The sequence below is a fragment of the Ornithorhynchus anatinus genome, chromosome 16 (genome assembly GCF_004115215.2).
Source record: "Ornithorhynchus anatinus isolate Pmale09 chromosome 16, mOrnAna1.pri.v4, whole genome shotgun sequence".
NCBI lineage: Eukaryota > Metazoa > Chordata > Mammalia > Monotremata > Ornithorhynchidae > Ornithorhynchus > Ornithorhynchus anatinus.
In genome coordinates, this window is record NC_041743.1 from 898,847 (window position 1) to 919,758 (window position 20,912).

Sequence of the window (20,912 nt, forward strand, 5' to 3'; positions counted from 1 at the left end):
AATACCAACATTATTATTATTATGATTAACAGTGCTCTGCACCTAGGAAGCACTTAAATACCAAAATTATTATTATTAATAGCGCTCTGCATATAGTAAGCGCTTAACAAATACCAACATCATTATTATTATTATTAACAGTGCTCTGCACCTAGTAAGCGCTTAAATACCAACATTATTATTATAATTAACAGTGCTCTGCACCTAGTAAGCGCTTAAATACCAACATTATTATTATAATTAACAGTGCTCTGCACCTAGTAAGCGCTTAACAAATACCAACATTATTATTATTCCGGCAGCGGCCTGGACTGTGCGGCCCCTTTCCCTCCAATTCCCCTTCCCCGTCGGGGGTGGGGGGAGAGCGCGCGGGGCTGGGGGAGAGGCGCCTGGCCCTTTAAGGGGGCGGGGCTATGCAGATGAAGGGGCGGGGGCTATGCAGATGGCAGGGGCTCGCCAGTGGGGGGGTGGAGGCGGGGAGCGGGAAGGTACCACGGCGGGCAGCCGCGGGGGGGGGGAGGCCCTCGTGCGTGCCGGGGCGCAGGCGCGCGCGGGCGATCCCCCCCCCTCCTCGCGCCGGGTGCCCGCGCCCGTCCGGACGGGCCCATCGGCGGGGGGGGGGGGGGGGCGGCGGACAATGGAGCCGATGTGCGGGGCCGCGGCCGGGAGCGGGACCCCGACCCCCACCGGGACGGCCACACGCACGGGGACGGCGCCGGGGGGGGACGCTGCGCCGCCCGTCCCCGCCCCCCGGGGCTGAGCGCCGCCTCCTGCCCCCTCCCCCCCCCCCGGCGGCGGGGTAAGTGGCCCCGCGGGGGGGGGGGGCGGGACGGTCCTCGTGCGGCCGGGGGGGGGGAGGGGCGGGGGCCCCAAGGAGGCCCCGCACCGCCCTCGCCCGCCCCCAAACTTCCCCCCCCTCCCCCCGCTTCATCATCATCATCATCATCATCGTGTTGGTTAAAGCGCTTACTCTGATCGCGATGATGTTTGGCATTTGCCAAGCGCCCACTGGGTGCCCAGCACCGTTCCAAGCGCCGCGGGGCCATGCAAGGTTAGGTGGGGCTCCCGCTCTTCATCCCCATCTTCCAGAGGAGGGAACTGAGGCCCGGAGGAGCGAAGTGGCTTGCCCGGAGTCACCCAGCTGGCCTGGATCCGTGACCTCCGATTCCCAATAATAACAATACTAAAACGGAGGCCCAGAGTAATAAAACGGAGGCCCAGAGGAGCGAAGTGGCTTGCCCAAAGTCACCCAGAGGGCCTGGATTAGAATCCGTGACTTCTGATTCCCAATAATAAAACGGAGGCCCAGAGGAGCGAAGTGGCTTGCCCAAAGTCACCCGGCTGGCCTGGATTAGAATCCGTGACCTCCGATTCCCAATAATAAAACGGAGGCCCAGAGGAGCGAAGTGGCTTGCCCAAAGTCACCCGGCTGGCCTGGATTAGAATCCGTGACTTCTGATTCCCAATAATAAAATGGAGGCCCAGAGGAGCGAAGTGGCTTCCCCAGAGTCACCCGGCTGACCTGGATTAGAATCCGTGACCTCTGATTCCCGATAAGAATAATGTTGGTATTTGTTAAGCACCTACTATGTGCAGAGCGCTGTTAATAATAATAATTATAATGTTGGTATATGTTAATAATGTTGGTATTTGTTAAGCGCTTACTAGGTGCAGAGCACTGTTAATAATAATAATGTTGGTATTTGTTCATAATGTTGGTATTTGTTAAGCGCTTACTATGTGTAGAGCACTGTTAATAATAATGTTGGTATTTGTTAAGCACTTACTATGTGCAGAGCACTGTTCTAAAAGCTGGGGGAGATACAGGGTCATCAGGTGGTGCCCCGTGAGGCTCACGGTCTTCATCCCCATTTGACAGATGAGGGAACTGAGGCCCAGAGAAGTGACTTGCCCACAGTCACGCAGCTGACAAGTGGCAGAGTAGGGATTCGAACCCCTGACCTCTGGCTCCCAAGCCCGAGCGATTTCCACTGAGCCACGCTGCTTCTCTGGTTAAGCGCTTACTATCATAATAATGATGGCCTTTGCTAAGCGCCTACTGGATGCCCAGATGAGGGAACTGAGGCCCAGAGAAGCCAAGTGGCCTGCCCAAGGTCACACAGCAGACAAGTGGCAGAGTGGGGATTAGAACCCACGTCCTCCGACTCCCAAGCCCGGGTTCTTGCCACTAAGCCACGTTGGGTAGGAGATGATTACGTTGGTATTTGTTAAGCGCTTACTATGTGCCGAGCACTGTTCTAAGCATTGGGGAGATGGCCTGAAGGCATTCATTCACTCAGTAGTATGCATTGAGCGCTTACTATGTGCAGGGCACTGTACTAAGCGCTTGGAATGTACAAGGAGTGGAGGGGTTTAGGCAGCGGGGACCCAAAATGGGGAAGGGGGTGGTGGTTGGACAAGGGACCGTTCCACACCTCAGGAAAAAGCTGGGTACAACTGATCTCCCAACTCTGTTACATTCATTGTCCTCTCCTAAGCGCTTAGTATAGTGCTCTGCACACAAGAAGCGCTCAGGAAGTGCGGTTGACTGATTGATGTGGGGTCTGTGGCTAGGAGGTGTGGATTTGTGGCTAGGAGGTCCGGTGCAGGTCCGGTGTGGGTGGAGGGCTGCTCTGTGGGTGACAGAACCAGCTCGTGGAATAATAATAATAATAATAATAATAATAATAATAAATAGTGGACAGAACCAGCTCATGGAATAATAACTACAGTATTCTTTTCAGCACTTACTATGTGCCAAGCACTGGTCTAAGCGCTGGGGTCATAATAATAATGTTGGTATTTGCTACGCGCTTACTATGTGCAGAGCACTGTTCTAAGCACTGGCGTAGATACAGGGTGATCGGGTTGTCCCACGAGGCTCACAGTTAATCCCCATTTTACAGATGAGGTGACCGAGGCCCAGAGAAGTGAAGTGACTCGCCCACAGTCACCCAGCTGACAAGTGGCAGAGCCGGGATTCGAACTCGTGACCTCTGACTCCCAAGCCCGGGCTCTTTCCACGGAGCCACGCTGCTTAGATACAGAGTGATCAGGTGGTCCCATGTGGGGCTCACAATCTCAATGCCCATTTAACAGAGGAGGTAAGTGAGGCACAGAGAAGTCAAGTGGCTTGTCCAAGGTCACCCAGCAGATGAGTAGCGGAGCCGGGATTAGAACCCACATCCTCTGACTCCCAAGCCCGTGATCTTTCCACTAAGCCAAGCTGCTTCTCTGTTTCAACCCTTGGTCTCTAGGCATGGCCCCCCTCTGGACTGTAAGCTGGTTATAGGCTAGTAGTGTTTTATTATATTCTCTCGAGTGCTTAGCGCAGTGCTCGACACGGAATAAACTCTCAATAAATACGCTTGACCGATGGCTAGGCAGAACGCCCACTGACGGGGACTGGAGCGAGAGCTTGCAATGATGGGGGCTAAAGCGGGTTTGCAAAAGACAGATGATCTGGGTTCCAATCCCGGCACTTCCCCTTGTCTGTTGTGTGACCGTGGGCGTGTCATTTAACTTCTCTGCGCCTCAGTCACCTCATCTGGAAAATGGGGATTAAAACTTAGACCCCCGTGAGCCCGTGGACCGTGTCCATCCTGATTCATTTGTTTCTACTCCAGCACTTAGTGCCAGACGCGTAGTAAGTACGTAACAGATGACATCAAAAAGAGAAGCGGCGTGGCTCAGTGGAAAGAGCCCGGGCTTGGGAGTCAGAGGTCATGGGTTCGAATCGCGGCTCTGCCACTTGTCAGCTGTGTGACTGTGGACAAGTCACTTCACCTCTCTGTGCCTCAGTTACCTTATCTGTAAAATGGGGATTAACCATGAGCCTCACGTGGGACGACCCGATGACTCTGTATCCACCCCGGCGCTTAGTACAGTGCTCTGCACATAGTAAGCGCGTAACAAATACCGACATTGTTATTATTTAAAAAAAAAGGATGGGAAGATGGAAGGGCAGCCGGGGTGACATCCTGGCCCAGCGGAAAGAGCCTGGGATTTGAAATCCGGAGGTCCAGGTTCTAGTCCCGCTTCTGCCTTTGACCTGCTGTGTGACCTTGAGGGGGTCGCTGAACTTCTCTGGTCTTCAGGGTCCTCCTCTGAGAAACGGGAAGGAGATTCCCTGCCCTCCCTGCACAACTGTGAGCCCCGTGTGGGATGGGTCCGATTAGATCCCTCTGGACCGTGAGCTCGCTGTGGGCAGGGAACGAGTCAGCCGACGCTATTGCATGGTACTCCCCCAAGCTCTTAGTACAGTGCTCTGAACAGAGTAAAGTGCTCAATAAATACTACTGATTATCTTGCATCTGCCCCGGCGCTTAGCGTGTTGTCGGCTTTTAATAAATACCGTCGTTAAATGGCTGCAGAGTGGTAGGAGGAGGCTTGGGTGACGGGGTGAGGATGTGCTTCGCTGGTTATCAATCAGTAGTTTTTACTGAACGGCACAGAGAGTGCGGTACCGGGTCCTCCAGGCCACAAAAGAGAAAACACAATCTCTGCTTTGACGTGTTTACGCGCCGGCGGCGGGGAGAGAGTAAGCCGGACTGTAAACTCGTTGCGGGCGGGGAATGTGTCCGTTATATTCTCTTCTCTCAAGTGCTCTCGACAAGTTTAATTGACCGCCTGAGCAAGAGTCCCCGAAATGGATCACAGAAGCGGGAAACAGTGCTACGGGGTTGCAGGAACCTGGCACTCGGGTGACACGGAAGGGTCGAAATGGTAGATGGGGGACAGAAGATGGCGAGAGTGTCGAGGCAGGTGGGAGAATCCCACGACAGATCCGGGCCACTTTGAGAGGCCTATTCCGGGTCCCGCGGGGAATTGTTGGTATTTGTTAAGCGCCTACTCTGTGCAGAGCCCTGTTCTAAGCGCTGGGGGAGATCCAGGGTCATCAGGTTGTCCCACGTGAGGCTCACAGTTAATCTCCATTTTACAGATGAGGGAACTGAGGCCCAGAGAAGCGAAGTGACTCGCCCACAGTCACACAGCTGCCAAGTGGCAGAGCCGGAATTCGAACCCATGACCTCTGGCTCCCAAGCCCAGGCCCTTTCCACTGAGCCACGCTGCTCCCCCCGAGCATTGGCAGCTGGTGCCGGGGAAGTAAACGCTCACGGTGGCCGCGCGGAGGCCTTCCCGAAAGTGGGCTGAGGACACGGAGCAACTGGATGGGGAAGGCCCCGGGTGTGATGAGTCAATCAGGAAATCGTATTTATTAAGCGCTTACTGTGTGCAGAGCACTGTACTTAGCACGTGGGAAAATACAGTACAACAGAGTTGGTACGTGTGCAGACCCTGCCCACGACGAGCAGTATGGCCTGGTAAAAAAAAAACCGGGGCCTGGGAGTCAGAGAACCTGGGTTCTAGTTCCGGCCCCGTCACTTACCTGCGGGGTGACTTTAGGCAAGTCACTTCACTTCTCTGTGCCTCAGTTATGTCATCCGTAAAATGGGGATTAAGGCTGAGCTCTGTTTGGGACAGGTACTATGGCCAGCCTGATTAGCTTGTATCTACCCCAGCGCTTAGTACAGGGCCTGTCACACAGCTTAACAAATGCTACAAAAAGTGGAGCTTATAGTCTAGTGGGACAGACACTAGAGAAGCAGCGTGGCTCAGTGGAAAGAGCACAGGCTTTGGAATCCGAGGTAGCGGGTTCTAATCCCGGCTCCGCCACTTGTCTGCCTTGTGACTTTGGGCAAGTCACTTAACTTCTCTGGGCCTCAGTTACCTCATCTGTAAAAATGGGGATTCAAAAATGTGAGCCCCACGGGGGACGATCTGATCACCCTGTATCTACCCCAGCGCTTAGAACAGTGCTCGGCGCATAGTAAGTGCTTAACAGATACCATAATTATTATTCTTATTATTAAAATAAGTTCCATGGGGGGAGACGGGAGTGTAAGCTTGCGTATATATAATGCCGTAGGGCTGGGGTGGGGTGAATATCAAGTGCTTTAAGGGGTACAGATTCGAGGGCGGGGTGATGCGGAGGGGAGGGCGCCTAGGGGAGATAAGGACTTGGGGAAGGCCTCTTAGAGGAGATTTGAGGAGGGCTTTGAAGGCGGGGAGAGCGGTGGTCCGTTGGCTGTGTAGCGGGAAGGAGTTCCAGGCCACGGGGAGGACGTGGGCGAGGAGTCGGCTGTGGGATGTTGAGATCGAGGTGCAGTGAGCAGCTTGGTGCTAGAGCAGCAGGTGGTGCATGTGGACAAGGCACTTGTTTAGCCCTCTCTATCCCACCTGCTGGAGCCGTCTCCCCTGCCTTTACCCTCCCCCCTAATCTGGCTCGACACCTGGGGGGGGGGTCTCGCTGACCTCTGAAAAAAATCTAGGCTTCTAGGGCATCCCTCGGGACCCAGACCCCTCCTCCCCTTAGTCAGTTGACCAATAGCATCGACTCAGTGCTGACAGCGTGCAGAGCACCGCTAAGCGCTTGGGAGGATACACTCAAGTTAGAAGACAGAAACCTTGACCTCTAAGAGCCTGCAGACTTCTGCAGGCAGAGCACTGTGCTAAGCTTTGGGAGAGTCTAGAACAGCCACACAAGACACGATCCCTGCCCTCTGGAAGCTTAGAGTCCGGCAGGGGACACGGGCCGGTCACTCCCTGTCTAGTTCAATCCATCAATCAGTCAGCGGATGACCGGTGGACTGGTCCCTGTGACTCTCTCCCTTCTCCTGCCCCCAGCTGGGTCCTGCTGAGGAGCAAGGGACCCTAGTCGATTTTGTGATGGGTGGGAGGGTGTGGGCGATGAAGAGATTGGAGGGGTCGGGGCGGTGGGCTACTCTGGGGTCGCTGGACTTCCTGATGGGTCCGCAGGGACAGCTTCTTGCTCAGGATGGGATGCAGAGGATCAGCGTCTGTCCCTCCCGCGGTGGGCGGCGTCGCTTCATAATCACGTGGCATCGATTAAGCACTTCCTGGGTGCCTAAGCACTGGGGCGCTCCCGATAATCGGGTCGGACGCAGCCGCCGGCTCCGGTGGCCCCAGGCGGGACCCCCGGTCTCGGACGTGGGGAGAGCCGGGTTCTTGAGCCTCGTTTTGCAGAGGAAGAGAGCGAGACCCGGGGGGCCTCGGTGACCTGCCAAGGCAGGTAGTGATCAAGCTGGGACGAGAACCCTCCCTCCTGCCTGGAACTTCCTCCCTGCCTTCGCATCTGGCAGACCACGGCCCGGCCCGCCTTCACAGCCCTTCGGAAATCCCACCTCCGATTCACTTCTCCTCGCCCCACCTGCCACTTCAGCGTCACCTAAGCCCTTGGGTACTCAGAACCCCCTGCTGCACCTAGCTACGTAACTTTCTACTCGTAGAGCTTCCTCCATCTCCGCTTTATCTTAGCGCCGGCTTTCCCGGCTCGACTGTAAATTCCTCGAGGGCCGGATTCATCCTGTTTCTGTGGTTCTCTCTGAAGCACAGAGTACACAGTGCTGGGCACACAGTAGGTGTGCTGCTCAAGACCTGGAGGAAGAGACTTCGGAGCCAGGGGGACGTAGGGGTGACACCCCTCTGAGGGACTGCCCTCTTCTCCCGAGTGAGGGCTCCGGAAATAGGCTCCGTTGGACGTCCAGGTCCAGCGGCGAGGGAAGGGGTGACCGGAAACCCGAGCCTGTGGGCGCCAGCCCCGGGGGAGGCAAGCGTCTGGGGGTGGGGTGGCAATCAGTTCCATTAACCTGAAAGAAAAAAAGAGCAAGGAGGGCCCAAGGGGACCCTTCTTCCCAAGGCTCTCTCTGTGTGAGTGGGGCCAGGGACTTGTCCGGAGCCTACTGAGAAGCGGAGCGCTGCTGCTAGGAGCGCCTCTCGCCCTTCCCTTCCCTTCCCCTGCCCTGCCCACCTCCTGCGGGAGCTGCCAGATATTTACCTACGTGTCACGCACCTGCCCACGAACAAGGGGGCCTCCGCCCCCGCCGAACCAACCAGAACGCCCACCTGCTCGAAGGGGAGGGGACGGATGGCAATGAGGGGAGTGAGGCCGTCAGTCAATCAGTCGTATTTATTGAGCCCTAACTGTGCAGAGCCCTTAACTGAGCGCTTGGGAGAGTACCGTAGAACAATAACAGACACATTCCCTGCCCACAACGAGCTTATCGTCTAGGTGGGGAGACGGGCATTAATATAAATAAAATTACAGATATGTATGTAAGTGCCATGGGGCTGGGAGAGGGGATAAATATGACTGAATGAGTGAATCTTCATATCTGACCTACAGATACTCCTTCTTCAAAGCCTTATTTATTGAAGGCACATCTCCTCCACCAAGAGGCCTTCCCAGACTAAGTCCTCCTTTCCTCTTCTCCCTCTCCCTTCTGCGTCGCCCTGACTTGCCCCCTTTGTTCATCCCCCCCACCCCAGCCCACAGCACTTCTGTACGTATCTGAGTGTCTGTTTATTGTTCTTTTGTACTCTTCCGAGCGCTTAGTACAGTGCTCTGCACACACTTTGCACTTAATAAGAATGAATGAACGAATAAAGGGTGAAAGGAAAGAGAGATGGGTCCCCTGGGTTGGTGCCAGGACCGGCGTCATGAGCGTTCTCAGAAAGGGAGTGCGCGGTGCAATCTCCGCGTTGGTCTCCGCTGCGTCGGCTCTTTTAAATGGCAAAATTCCGATTCACTCATTCGGTTGTATTTACTGAGCGCTTGCATGTACAGAGCACTGTACTAAGCGCTGGGGAAAGTGTAATACAATAAAGAGTCACATTCCAAGCCCGCGACGACATCCGAACTTGTTCTGGTATTGCACCTCTGGCCTATTTGATCTCGTCCCAGTCTTCTTCACTGTCTGTCTCCCCCGATTAGACTGTAAACCCATCAGTGGGCCGGGACCGTCTCTATCTGTTGCCGATTTGTACATTCCAAGCGCTTAGTACAGTGCTCTGCACATAGTAAGCGCTCAGTAAATACTACTGAATGAATGAATTCTTCACAGTCCGCTGAAGGTTCCATCATTAAGGGCAGGGAGCGTGTCTTGGGCTTTGGTTGTCCTTCCCAAGCACTTGGAACATTGTATCGTCCCTAGCGGGTGTGCTCGGTCCAAGTCGTTCCTGTTGTTGTTGAAGCGGAGGGTGGGCAGGAGTCAATTTCCGGAAGGTCACCCCTCTGAGGAAAGTCAGACCTGGCGGCCGGGACCCCGGGCATGACGCGAAAGAGAAAGTTGACTCTTCTCCTAAAGGGGCAATAGGATGGCGGGGTTCTTTAGAGAAGCAGCGTGTCTCAGTGGAACGAGCCCGGGCTTGGGAGTCAGGGTTCACGCGTTCGAATCCTGGCTCTGCCACTTGTCAGCTGTGTGACTGTGGGCAAGTCGCTTGACTTGTGCGCCTCAGTTCCCTCATCCGGAAAATGGGGATTAGGACTGTGAGCCTCACTCGGGACAACCCGATGACCCTGTATCTCCCCCAGCGCTTAGAAGAGTGCTCTGCACGTAGTAAGCGCTTAACAAATGCCAACATTATTTATCAGGGAAGCCCTCAGCCTTTCCGGTTTCTGGAAGGACAGAATCTCCGGGTAGGGACAGGGTAGAGCCGGGTAACGGTGGTGCCCAGAAGAAGCTGTAGGTGGGGTGGAGACTGTAAGCTCGTAGGTAGGGACCGTGACCGGGATATACATTGTACTCTCCCGGAAACTTACTCTGCCCACAGTAAGCGCTCAGTAAATACCGTAGACAGACCGACCGACCGAGGGAGGACAAAGAGGAAAGCGGGTTTGGGGCGGTGGGTGGGTCGGGCCCTGACATTAGGGACTCCCGGCGAGAGTGAGCGGAGAGGAGGGCAGGGGAGCCACTGGGACAAACTCTGGTGGAGACCCTCTAAATTCTGTTCATTCAATAGTATTTATTGAGCGCTTACTACCTGCAGAGCACTGTAAATTGGTCCCTCTAGAATGTAATCTCCTTGTGGGCAAAAAACATGTCTATCCACTCACTTAAAATGTATTTACTCTCCCAAGTGCTTAGTAACGTGCAATGCGTACAGTTAATACTCAATAAATCCAAGGGATTGAGAGTTAGGCTACGGGGAGTGGGGTGATGGTGGGGCCAGAGTTGTTTTTTGGGGTTTTTTTTCCCTCCCCTCCGGTCGCGGAGGCAATGAGTGAAGGTCCAAGGGCCGTCGGGGGAGTTCTCCGCGGTCTCCGGGGGCTCTCCACACTGGGGGGGACTTTCCGGGGGCGGCCGCGTCCACCCTCTCGGGGGGCTGCACGGCAGGCTGTCAGGTGTGCGACTTGGGTGCCGCGGTCTCGTCCCTGACTGAGCGGTCCTCGCCCGCAGGTGTGTCTGGCTCTGGCGGACCGGGCCCCTCGCGTCGTCGCCTCCGGGATGAACGGTGCAGTGTCGTGACGCCGGGGGTGTTGGTGAGCGGCCCGGCGGGAGGAGGGTGGGTGGGGTGCTGGGGGCCGGGGAGGGCGGGGAGGGGAGGTCCTTCGGCCGGGACCCGTGAGCTCAGGGCTGGACTCAAACCCCAGCTCGGCCACCGTCCTGCTGGGTGACGTGGGGCGGGTTGCCCACCCTCTCTGGGTCTGGGTTTCGACTGCAGTACAGCGGGGGTAAGAGTGCCCCTTCCTACCTCCCCTTCACAAATTAAGCGTGGAGAAACCGGAGGCTGCCCTCGGCTACGTCCGCCGCCGTGCAAGGTTGATCCTCAGTGACTCTTGCACGGAGGAGCGGTGTAGCCTAGTGGAGAGAGCCCTCTCCCCAGGCCGGCGGGGGCTTAGCAATCCCACTGGCATCGTTCCAGCGCTGACGCTGTGATGCATGCACAAAGAAGCAGTCGGTCAGTAATATTTATTGAGTGCTGACTGTGCTCTGTCTGCACTGTATCAAGCGCTTTGAAGAGTACAAGAAGCAGCGTGAACTAGCGGAAAGAGCATGGGGCCTGAGAGTCAGAGGATCTGAGTTCAAAATCCAACTCCGCCTCTTGTCTGCTGGGTGACCTTGGACAGGTGGCTTCATTTCTCTGTGCCTCAGTTACCTCACGGGTAAAATGGAGATTTATGACTGTGAGTCCCCTGTGGGACAGGGACCGTGTCCAACCTGATTATCTTGTATGTACCCCAGGGTTCCTGGAACGTAGTAGACGCCCGAACAAGTTCCATTTAAAAAACGAAACGAAAAAACACTGTCCGGCAGCTAGAAGACGGTCATGCATTCATTCGATCGTATTTACTGAACGCCGACTGTGTGCAAAGCACTGTACCGAACGCCTGGGAGAGTACACCGTTACAATAAACAGCCATTCCCTGCCCGTAACGAGCTTGCAGTAAGATCAAAATGTTGGTATTTGTTAAGCGCTAACTACGTGCCAAGCACTGTTCTAAGCGCTGGGGTAGATACAAGGTGATCAGGTGGTCCCACGTGGGGCTCACAGTCCTCATCCCCATTTTACAGATGAGGGAACTGAGGCACAGAGAAGTGAAGTGACTTGCCCGAGGTCACACAGCTGACAAGTGGCGGAGCCGGGATTCGAACCCATGACCTCTGACTCCCAAGCCCACGCTCTTTCCACCGAGCCACGCTGTGTCTGTGGTCCCCGCCTTTCAGAGGGGGCAGCTGAGGCCAGGAGAGTTTCCGGGACCAGCCCAAAGGACCCGCCCTTCAGCCCGGGGCTCTGTCCACTAGGCCGCACCGTCTGTCCACGGTGTGCCCCGGGGGAGCGCGCCGTTGCCCATCTAACAGACGTTTCCCCCCCGGGCCCCTGGCCCGGCGTGTCCCCAGCGTGCCCCGGAGATGCGAGAGTCCTACGCGACGGCCGCGGCGGCAGGCACCCGCCCAGAGGATGCTGGAGCTGGCAGCGGGGAGAGCCCACGACCGCAGCCGCCGAGAACGGCCCCGAGGGACGGGGCCCGCAGACAGACGGCGCTGAGGGGCACCCACGGCCCGCTCTGCTCCTCGGCCCCCGCCGGCCGCCCCCCTCCGCCGAGGGGCCCTCGGTGAGCCGTCCCGCCTGCCGCCCACAGCTCAGCGTCGATCAATGCATCCCAGCACCCCCAAAGTGAGGAACTCCCCGTCAGGAAACGCCCAGAGGTGAGTCGGGCGGGCGGGGGAGGGGGAACCGTCCCACGGGCACCGCCGGGCGCTCCCAAACCCGCCCTCCGGGACCCCGGCTGGTCGGCGGCGGAGCCGGCCCCCGCGATCCCCTCGCGTCCGGTGGGAGACGCGTCTGGACGTGCCTAGAAACCGCCGTCCCTGACCGACGGCGGCCCAGAGCCGCGCCGCGCTGCCCACCATCTGGCCCCTCGTCCTCCCTCCGCCCCCCCCCCCCCGTTGCCCCCTTCCCCCCCGAGCCTGACCCCCTCCCCGGTTCCTTTCTAGCAGCCCCAAGTCCAAGCAGGAGGTGATGGTCCGCCCCCCACCAGTGATGTCCCCGTCTGGAAACCCCCAGCTGGAGTCCAAGTTCTCCAGCCAGGGGAAGCCAGGGGGAGGCCCCGCCGGCCAGGTGCAGCCCGACCCCAAGCCCGGGACCCACACGGCCAAGACCCTGCCCGGGGCGGGCGGGGGCATGGGGCTGAAGAACGGGGCCGGCAACGGGGCCAAGGGAAAGGGCAAGAGGCCTCGGGGCGTCTCGGCCGACTCCTTCGACCAGAGAGATGGCGGGACTCCCGGCGATGATGCCGAAATCAAAGGTGAGCCCTCCCGTCCAGGCTGCTCCTCCCCCTCCTCGTCTTCCCCACCCCGGGCTGCCAGCCTCGCTCTCGGGAGCCCCCCCGGGTAGTCACGGGAGGTCTGGCCTCGGCCTCCGGTCCTTTCTTCCTCCCACCCTTTCTCTCTCTCTCTCTCTCTCTCCCTCTCTCGTCCGGCCCCGGCCCTCATCACAGGGCGGGAGCCGGCCGTGCCGGCCTGGCCCCCCGGAACCGGAGGGCCCGCTCCTGGGCCGGTGTCTGACTGAGGCCCGGGGGTTGCTGCTCTGTCTGGTGGGCGGCCCCGAGGGGGAATCCCTAACAGCTCTCGCCTCGCTACACCCCGGCAGACCTGCTTGGGCTGGGCAGAGAGCAGATGGCCTGCCCGGGACCCCTCTGAGGGACAGGTGTGTGGCGGTGGGGGTCAGGGGTGGTTCAGAGCACCCCACGGGGTTGGGGGAGCCGTGCCATCTTAGCCCGGAGCGGCTGCTGGTCTCCACGGGCTGGAATGGCTTCCCGCCCCTTCCTCCCTGGTGGCAGCCCTGCCCACATACCCCCCCCGCCCCGGCCTCAACAGATTGCAACTCCGCCGAGCACGGCAAGACGCAGGAACCCCCGCACCCGCCGCACCCCATGGCTCCTTCCAACGCGGCGACCCCCAGGTCTTCCACCCCCGCCCACAGCCAGCCCGCCGGGGTCGAGCCGGCTGCTGCCCAGAAGACGCCGGCAAAAGTGGTTTACGTGTTCTCTACTGACATGGCCAACAAGTGAGTCCCCGGCTAGGGGTGGGGCCGGCAAGCCGGTGTGTAGCGAGGGCCGTGGGCTGAGCCGGGGCGGGTGGGGGGGGCTCCTTCTCAGAAGCGGCCTCGTCTGGGCGCCCGGGTCGGAGCCCGAGACCTCCTCAGTCGTGGGACTCCCGCGTTTGCCGCTTGCTGGGGCCTCTCGCCTCTGTCTCGGACCCAGCTGGGGTGAGATTGGCTTGGGGCCGGCGGGAGGGAGGGACAGGGAAGCAGGGGGGACCCCGAACCCAACTCCTTCGAGCGGCTGCCTGTGATGATTGAAAACAGAAGGGCAACACGGCCTAGGGGAAAGAGCACAGGCCTGGGAGCACAGGCCTTCCCCTCCCCACAGCACTTGTGCGTATTTGTATATATTATTTATTACTCTATTTATTTTGTTAATGACGTGTATATATCTGTGATTCTATTTATCTTGACGATATTGACGCCAGACTACCGGTCTGGTTTTGTTGTCCGTCTCCCCCGTTTAGACCGCGAGCCCGTCGTTGGGCAGGGATTGTCTCTCTCTGTTGCCGAATTGTACCTTCCAAGCGCTTAGTACAGTGCTCTGCACGTAGTAAGCGCTCAATAAATACGATTGAATGAATGAATGAGTGAATGAACGAGTCAGAAGGACCCGGGTTCCAACCCCGGCTCTGCCTATTGTCTGCTGTGTGACCTCGGGCAAGTCGCTTCTCTTCTCTGGGCCTCAGTTCCCTCGTCAGTAAAATGGGGATTAAGCCTGTGAGCCCTATGCGGGACGGGGACTACGTTCAACCCAGTGATCTTGTATCTACCCCAGCGCTTAGAACAGTGCCGGGCACGTAGTAAGCACCGAACAAATACCACAGTTATTATTATGCTGATTATAATCATAAAGCCCTGCTCGGGTCCCGGGGGTTCAGCGGAGAGGGGAGGTGAGAAGCGAGAAGGGCTCGTCTCCTGTCTCCTCCTCTTCCTCCCTTCCCTCTGCCCGTGCCCCCCAGACTCCCTGCCCCCCGGGGAGGTTCCAGCTGGGAGGTCCGAGCCGCCCGTCTCGTTGCAGGGCCGCAGAAGCCGTGCTGAAGGGCCAGTCGGAAACGATCGTGTCCTTCCACATCCAGAGCGTTTCGAACGGCAAGGTGGAGAGGAGCGGCGCCCCTCAGGTACTCACACGGCCCGGCCATCCCACCCCGCGGACCTCTCCCTTTCCCCAGTGGGTCTCCCTCCCGCCGACCCCGTGGGCCTGATCCGGTCCCGGTGCGCAGCCTCGCCCTCCCCTCGGAGCCAAGGGCGCTGGTGAGTCTCCGGGCTCCGGTGCCCAGCTTGGGCCAGAACAGACTCCGTCCTGACCGAGACCAGCCCCGCTCACGCCCCTTAGTGGGATGCCAACTGTCCGAGCGGGATAGCCGGCCGTGTTTCTCCGGGATGAGGGCAGCACCGGGACTGCGGGAACGGCGATGTGCCTCCTTGCCCGTCCGTCCTCCCTGGAGTCTGCCCGTCCCCCCCAGCGGCCCTCCCTCTCGGCAACCAGGCGGCCCGCAGCCTCGGACAGGCCGGGCAGACAACCAGCGGGCGTCGGGTTGCCGCCCGTCCCTCCCTCCCTCCCTCCCTCCCTCCGTCCATCCCTCGGTCTCGGGCCCCCACGGCGGCGTGCCGCCGGCCCGTTAGCTTAGACGTGTTACCGGGCAGATCCCCGAGCGAATTGGACATGGGCAAGCGCGCGCCGGAAACCGAGCCCCGAGGCCACGCGGCCAGCAGCTTGCTCATCCCTCCCCGGGTGAACAGCCTGCCTCTGCTTAGCTCAGGGCGAGGCCGGGGGGCACGCGCTGGGTCGGGGAGCCCCCGGGGGGGGGGGGGCGCGACCCGGCAGCGAGCCACAGGGCCGGGCCGAGAGGAAGCACTCGGAGCCTCCCGCCGTACCGGGCGGGTTTGGGAGGAGGCCCCGGCCGGCCCCCCGTCCACCCGCCCCCTACCCGAACGCGGCCCCGCGCCCCGTGGTGGCCGCTGAGTGCCGGCGTCCTGCCGACCGGAGCGAGACGTGCGCCTCCGGCCTTCCGGCAGCTGCCGTTGAACTCCACCCTCTCCCCCAGAACGCACCGGTGGCCGCCCTCCGGAACGAGCCGAAGCCTCTCCCGCAGCAGCAGCCGCCGCCGCCGCCGCCTCCTCCTCCCCCACCGGCCCCCGCCTCCCAGGACCAGACCTCCTCCCAGAATTCCAAGCCGCAGCCCCCCGCTCCCATCCCGGCCCCCGCCGGCAAGCCCGGCGGCCCCCCGCGCCCCCTGGACCGGGACAGCCCCGGGGCAGAGGGCAAACTGCTCCCCGCGGCGGGCAGCCCCCCCGCCTCCCCGCCGCTGGCGCCCGAGGGCCCCGGGCCGGGCTCCACCCCCAACCACCGGGCCGGGAGCCCCGCCCCCCAGGGGGGCGGCGGGCCGGCCGCCGAGCCCAAGGGCCCGCCGCCGGCCCCGGGCCCGGCCGGGGACCCCCCGGCCCCGGGGGAGAACCCGGACGGGCTGTCGCAGGAGCAGCTGGAGCACCGGGAGCGCTCCCTGCAGACGCTGCGAGACATCCAGCGCATGCTGTTCCCGGACGAGAAGGAGTTCGCCGGGGGGCCCCCGCCGGCCCCCGGGGGCCTCGACGGCCCCGCCAAGAAAGCCGACGGCCCCCTCCAGGCCATGCTGGCCCAGTCTCAGAACCTGGGGAAGGCGCCCGGGCCCCGGGGGGAGGGGCCGGTTCCCTTCGGCCCCCAAGGCCACCGAGAGCTGGCCTTCTCCCCCGAGGAGATGGCCCCGCCCCCCGTGAGCTCCCAGGCCGGGCCCCTGGGCCCCGACCAGCTGGACCACATGACCCCCGAGCAGGTGGCCTGGCTGAAGCTGCAGCAGGAGTTCTACGAGGAGAAGCGGAGGAAACAGGAGCAGGCGGTGGTGCAGCAGTGCTCGCTGCAAGAGATGATGGCTCACCAGCACGGGCCCCGGGGGGTGGGCCGCGGCCCCCCGCCGCCCTACCAGATGGCCCCCGGCGAAGGGTGGGGGCCCGGGGGGCCGGAGCCCTTCCCCGACCCCATGGGCGCGGCCCACCCCCTGCCGCCCCGGGGCCTGGCCCCCCACGCCAACGTGGCCGGGGGCCCGCTGCGCCTCCAGGCCTTCGCCGGCGTGATGAACCCGGACCCGGAAGGCCCCGGCGTCCCCAACCCCGCCGTCCGGCCCGGCCCGGCGGGAGGCCCCTGGGCCGACGAGGTCCCCAAGATGGGCGACGGCCGGCCCTTCCCCCCCGGCCCCGGGGCGCTGAGCGGCCCCGGCCGGGGGGAGCGTTTCCCCGTCGCCCAGGGCCTGCCCCCGCCCGAGGAGCTCTTCCCCCAGCAGCTGGCCGACAAACAGCTGGGCCTGCCCCCCGGGCTGGGCCTGGAGGTCAACCGGCTGCTGCCCCCCGGCGCCCAGCGCCACCTGGAGCCCGGGGGCGGCGGCGCCCCTCTCTTCGCCCGGGGCGGGCCGCTCGACGGGCCCCCGAGCCCGCCCCGGAGCGACTTCCCCAAGGGGCTCCCGCCGCCGCCCCCGGGCCCCGGGCGGGAGCTCGACTTCGGCGTGGGCCCCGGGCCCGTGAAGGGGGAGACCGGCCCCCCGCTCGTACCTCAGAAGATGCGGGAGGCCGGCGTGGGGCCCGACGAGATGCTCAAGCTGCGGCCGGGCCTGGCCGAGCTGCTGCCGGCGCAGCCCAAGCTGGTGTCCCTGCCGTTCGCCGAGGGCCCCCAGCATCCGGACTACGGCCTGGCGGGCCGCCCCTTCCTCCCCGGCGCCGGCCCGGGGCCGCGCGGCCCCCGGGACCAGGTCGGCCCCGACCAAAGGACTAACAGCCGGCTCAGCCACCTGCCGGCACTACCTCTCGGCGGCCCCGGCGGCCCGGGCGGCCCGGGCCCGGCGGGGCCGCCCCCGGGCAGCGGGGCGGGGGCGGCGGCGGCCCCGGCGGGGCCCTGGGGCGCAAACCCCTGGATGTCGCGGTGGCACCCGGCCAGGTGCACTCGCCGGGCCTCAACCCCCTCAAGTCGCCCACCATGCGCCAGGTGCAGTCGCCCATGCTGGGGTCCCCCTCCGGGAGCCTCAAGTCGCCCCAGACGCCGTCGCAGCTGGCGGGCATGCTGGCGGGCCCCGCCGCCGCCGCCGCCGCCGCCTCCATCAAGTCCCCGCCCGTGCTGGGGTCCGCCGCTGCTTCGCCCGTGCACCTCAAGTCCCCGTCGCTCCCGGCCCCCTCGCCCGGCTGGGCCTCCTCCCCCAAGCCGCCGCTGCCGAGTCCCGGGATCCCCCCGAACCACAAAGCTCCCCCCCTCGCCATGGCGTCCCCGGCCCTGCTGGCCAACGTGGAGCCAGGTCAGTGAAGGGCGGACGCGGAGGGGGGAGTGGGAGCGGCCCGCCCCCTGAGTGGGGGCGGCTGGCTTGGCTCTCCACCCCGGGTAGGGGGGGAGGAGGAGGAGGAGGAGGAGGAGGACCAGGGGCCTCGCGCTCCGCTGGGCCCCGCCCCCTCCTCCAGATCCAGAGCGCAGCCACCGGCCCCAGGGGCCTGCTCGGTGAGGGTCAGGGCCTCCGCATCCGGCTCCCGGTCGGACTCGGAGGCCTTCGTGGCCCGGGTCCCCGAAAGGGTCCCAAATGGCGTTTCGTTGGAGGGGGCGCTCCGTCACGGGGCGCGGATGGCCGTCCGCCGGTCGCCCCCGCCGGGGCAGCCGGACCAGACCCGGACTCCGTCCGGTGGCGTCCTGGCCCCCCGGCGCCCGCGGGCGGCTCTCCCTCGGGCCGGCAGGGCACGGGCCTTCACGGGGCCGCTCTCCACCCGGCTCCCGAGGATCGCCCCGAAACGGCATCGGGGCTTCTGGGGGGGCGGCGGGCCCAGCAATCGGGGCGAGGGCCGACCGGCTCCTCCCCCTCCTCCAGGTGGCCCCCCGCCTCCCCCCGCCGGCCAGCCCTCGACCGGGACCCTCCCCGGGAGCCTGCCGTCCAGCGCCCCGTACGCCGTGCCCCCGGAGCCCACCCTCTCCCAGAACCCCCTGTCCATCATGATGTCCCGGATGTCCAAGTTCGCCATGCCCAGCTCCACCCCGCTCTACCACGACGCCATCAAGACCGTGGCCAGCTCGGACGACGACTCCCCTCCGGCCCGCTCTCCCAACCTGCCGCCGATGAGCAACCTGTCCGGTGAGGGCGGGGGCGGGGCGGGGCCGGGGGGCGGGGCCGGGGGCCGCCGGCGGGCCGGACCCACCGCGAGCCCCCTCTGTTCTCTCCTAGGAATGGGCCTGAACCCCCAGAACCCCCGCCTCCCGGCGCCCAATCCGGTGGTCCCTCTGCCCACCATGAGCCCCATGGGCCTGACCCAGCCGCTGTCCCATTCCACCCAGGTGCCCTCCCCGGGGGCCATGGGCCCCGGCCTCCCCCCGCACGGCGTGCCGGTGGGGCCCGGCCTCATGGCCCACGCTCCCATGATGGGGCCCGGGGCCCCCGAGTCGGCCCTCGGCCCCCCCGGGCGGCTGGGCTTCCCGCAGGGCTTCCCTCCGGTCCAGTCCCCGCCCCAGCCGGTGGTGCCGTTTCCCCACAACGGCCCCGGCGGGGGGGGGCCAGGGCGGCTTCGCCGGCGCCATGGGCTTCCCCGGGGAGGGGCCGCTCGGCCGCCCCGGCCCCCTGCCCCAGAGCTCCGCAGACCCAGCACTTTGCAAGCCCGGCGGGCCGGCGGGGGGGCCGGAGGCCTTCGCCGTCCTGGGCAACAGCCTGCCTTCGGTCTTCGCCGATCCGGACCTGCAGGAGGTGATCCGCCCCGGGGCCGCCGGCATCCCCGAGTTCGACCTCTCCCGGATCATCCCGTCGGAGAAGCCCAGCCAGACGCTGCAGTACTTCCCCCGCGGGGAAGGCCCCGGCCGCAAGGCGCCCCAGGGCCCCGGCCCCGGCTTCCCCCACGTGCAGGGGGTCTTGGGCGAGCAGGCGGGGCCCAGGATGGGCCTGGCGCTGCCGGCCATGGGGGGTCCGGGCCCCGTGGGCACGCCGGACCTCCCCCTGGGGACCGCGCCCTCCGTGCCGGGCCACAGTCCCATGAGGCCTCCGGCCTTCCTGCAGCAGGGCATGATGGGACCTCACCACCGCATGTTGGCGCCGGCCCCGTCGGCCATGCCCGGCCAGCCCGCCCTGATGAACAACCCGGCGGCCGCGGTGGGCATGATCCCGGGCAAGGACCGGCCGCCCCCCGGGCTGTACAGCCACCCGGGCCCGGTGGGCTCCCCGGGCATGGTGATGTCCGTGCCGCCCGGCATGATGGGCCCCCAGCAGAACCTCATGGTGCCGCCCCAGATGCGGCCCCGCGGGCTGGCCGCCGACGTCGGGCTGGGGGGTTTCGGCCAGGGCGCGGGCCACCCGGGGAACATGATGTTCTGAGCGGGCGGGGCCGGGCGCCGCGGGCCGGGCCGGGGTCGGGCCGGCGCGGACCCCGGGCCGCCTCCGCCCGCCCTCGCCGCCCGGCCTGCCGACCGCTCGCTCGCGTCCCCCGCCGGCTGTGTTTTTTTAAGATTTATTTTTTAAAGATTATTTTTGTGGACTGGGGCGGGAGTCTCCCCGTTCCCCTCCCTCCCTCCTCCTCCCCCCCGCCCCGTCCCGCCCCGTCCCGCCCCGGGGTCCCGGAGTCGCACCGTCTCTGTGTGTTTACGTCCTGTGGACCGGCTTCTCCCAGGACTCGCGTCTCGTTTTTGTTTCCTTTGGGGTTTCCGTTGTGGGCTGTACTATAATTGTGAAAGGGACCGGTCTGTGGGGCGCGGGAGGGCGCGCTGGCTCTCTGCTCCCCCTCCACCCCCGAGGGGGAGAGCCCTCCCCCGCCCTTTGCTCGTGGCCCGCCCCGCCCGGGTAGAGAAAAACCAAACTCCAACCTCAGAGCCGAGAATTAACGAAAAGCACAAAAAAGGAACTAAGTTCAGCGAGGGGAGGGAGAAAAATATTTTTTCTTTTAACAGAAAAAAAAAAAAAACCAAGTCACACAAGTTGGGGACGTTTTCCAGGGTGCTGTCCGGGGCTTTCTGTTGCTCCACGCACACACGCTCTGTCGTGCACTCATTCTCTCACCCCCTCCCCCCGCCGTCGTGGACTCTTGCGCATTCGCTGTCACGTTCCCACGTGTGCCCTGTCATGCACGTGCTCCATCGTGCACACGTCCTGCCACGTGCTGTCGCGCAACTGCTCTTTCCTGCCCACCCTCCCACGCGCGTCCTCACCTCGGGGCCTCCCTCCCCCGTCCCCGTCCCCCGTGGCAGCTGCGGTCCACGGGACGGCCTCGCTCCGTTCCTGCCCACCCGAGGGGGCTCCTCCTCGCCGAGGGGGGCCTTTGGGGCTGGGGTCTTGGCCTCCTCTGCTGTCTCCGCCCTCTGTCTCGTCTCCTGCTCTCCTCACGGGAGTCCCCGAGTGCTCGTGGGCGTGTGGGCGTGGATCTGGCACTCTGAGCCATCCGGGGTTTTTCTTTGTTTTCTCATTTGTGACCCCCCCCCCCCCCCCCCCCCCGTCCCTTTCTCCCCGCTCCCAAGCGTAAAAACGTTC

At 63.1% G+C, this 20,912-nt stretch overlaps 1 protein-coding gene across 1 annotated transcript in view; it reads left to right on the forward strand.

Moving 5' to 3' along the window:
• Nucleotides 1–19,786, forward strand: part of BCL9 (BCL9 transcription coactivator) — a 37,718-nt gene extending 17,932 nt beyond the window's left edge. The window contains 10 exon segments of the mRNA XM_029081273.2: nucleotides 10,260–10,342; nucleotides 11,703–12,011; nucleotides 12,300–12,610; nucleotides 13,182–13,371; nucleotides 14,429–14,528; nucleotides 15,456–17,289; nucleotides 17,292–17,723; nucleotides 18,282–18,542; nucleotides 18,633–18,946; nucleotides 18,948–19,786. Coding sequence (XP_028937106.1) covers nucleotides 11,959–12,011; nucleotides 12,300–12,610; nucleotides 13,182–13,371; nucleotides 14,429–14,528; nucleotides 15,456–17,289; nucleotides 17,292–17,723; nucleotides 18,282–18,542; nucleotides 18,633–18,946; nucleotides 18,948–19,766 — 4,314 coding nt within the window. The 5' untranslated portion in view covers nucleotides 10,260–10,342; nucleotides 11,703–11,958 and the 3' untranslated portion in view covers nucleotides 19,767–19,786.
• Nucleotides 19,787–20,912: the final 1,126 nt, after the last annotated feature.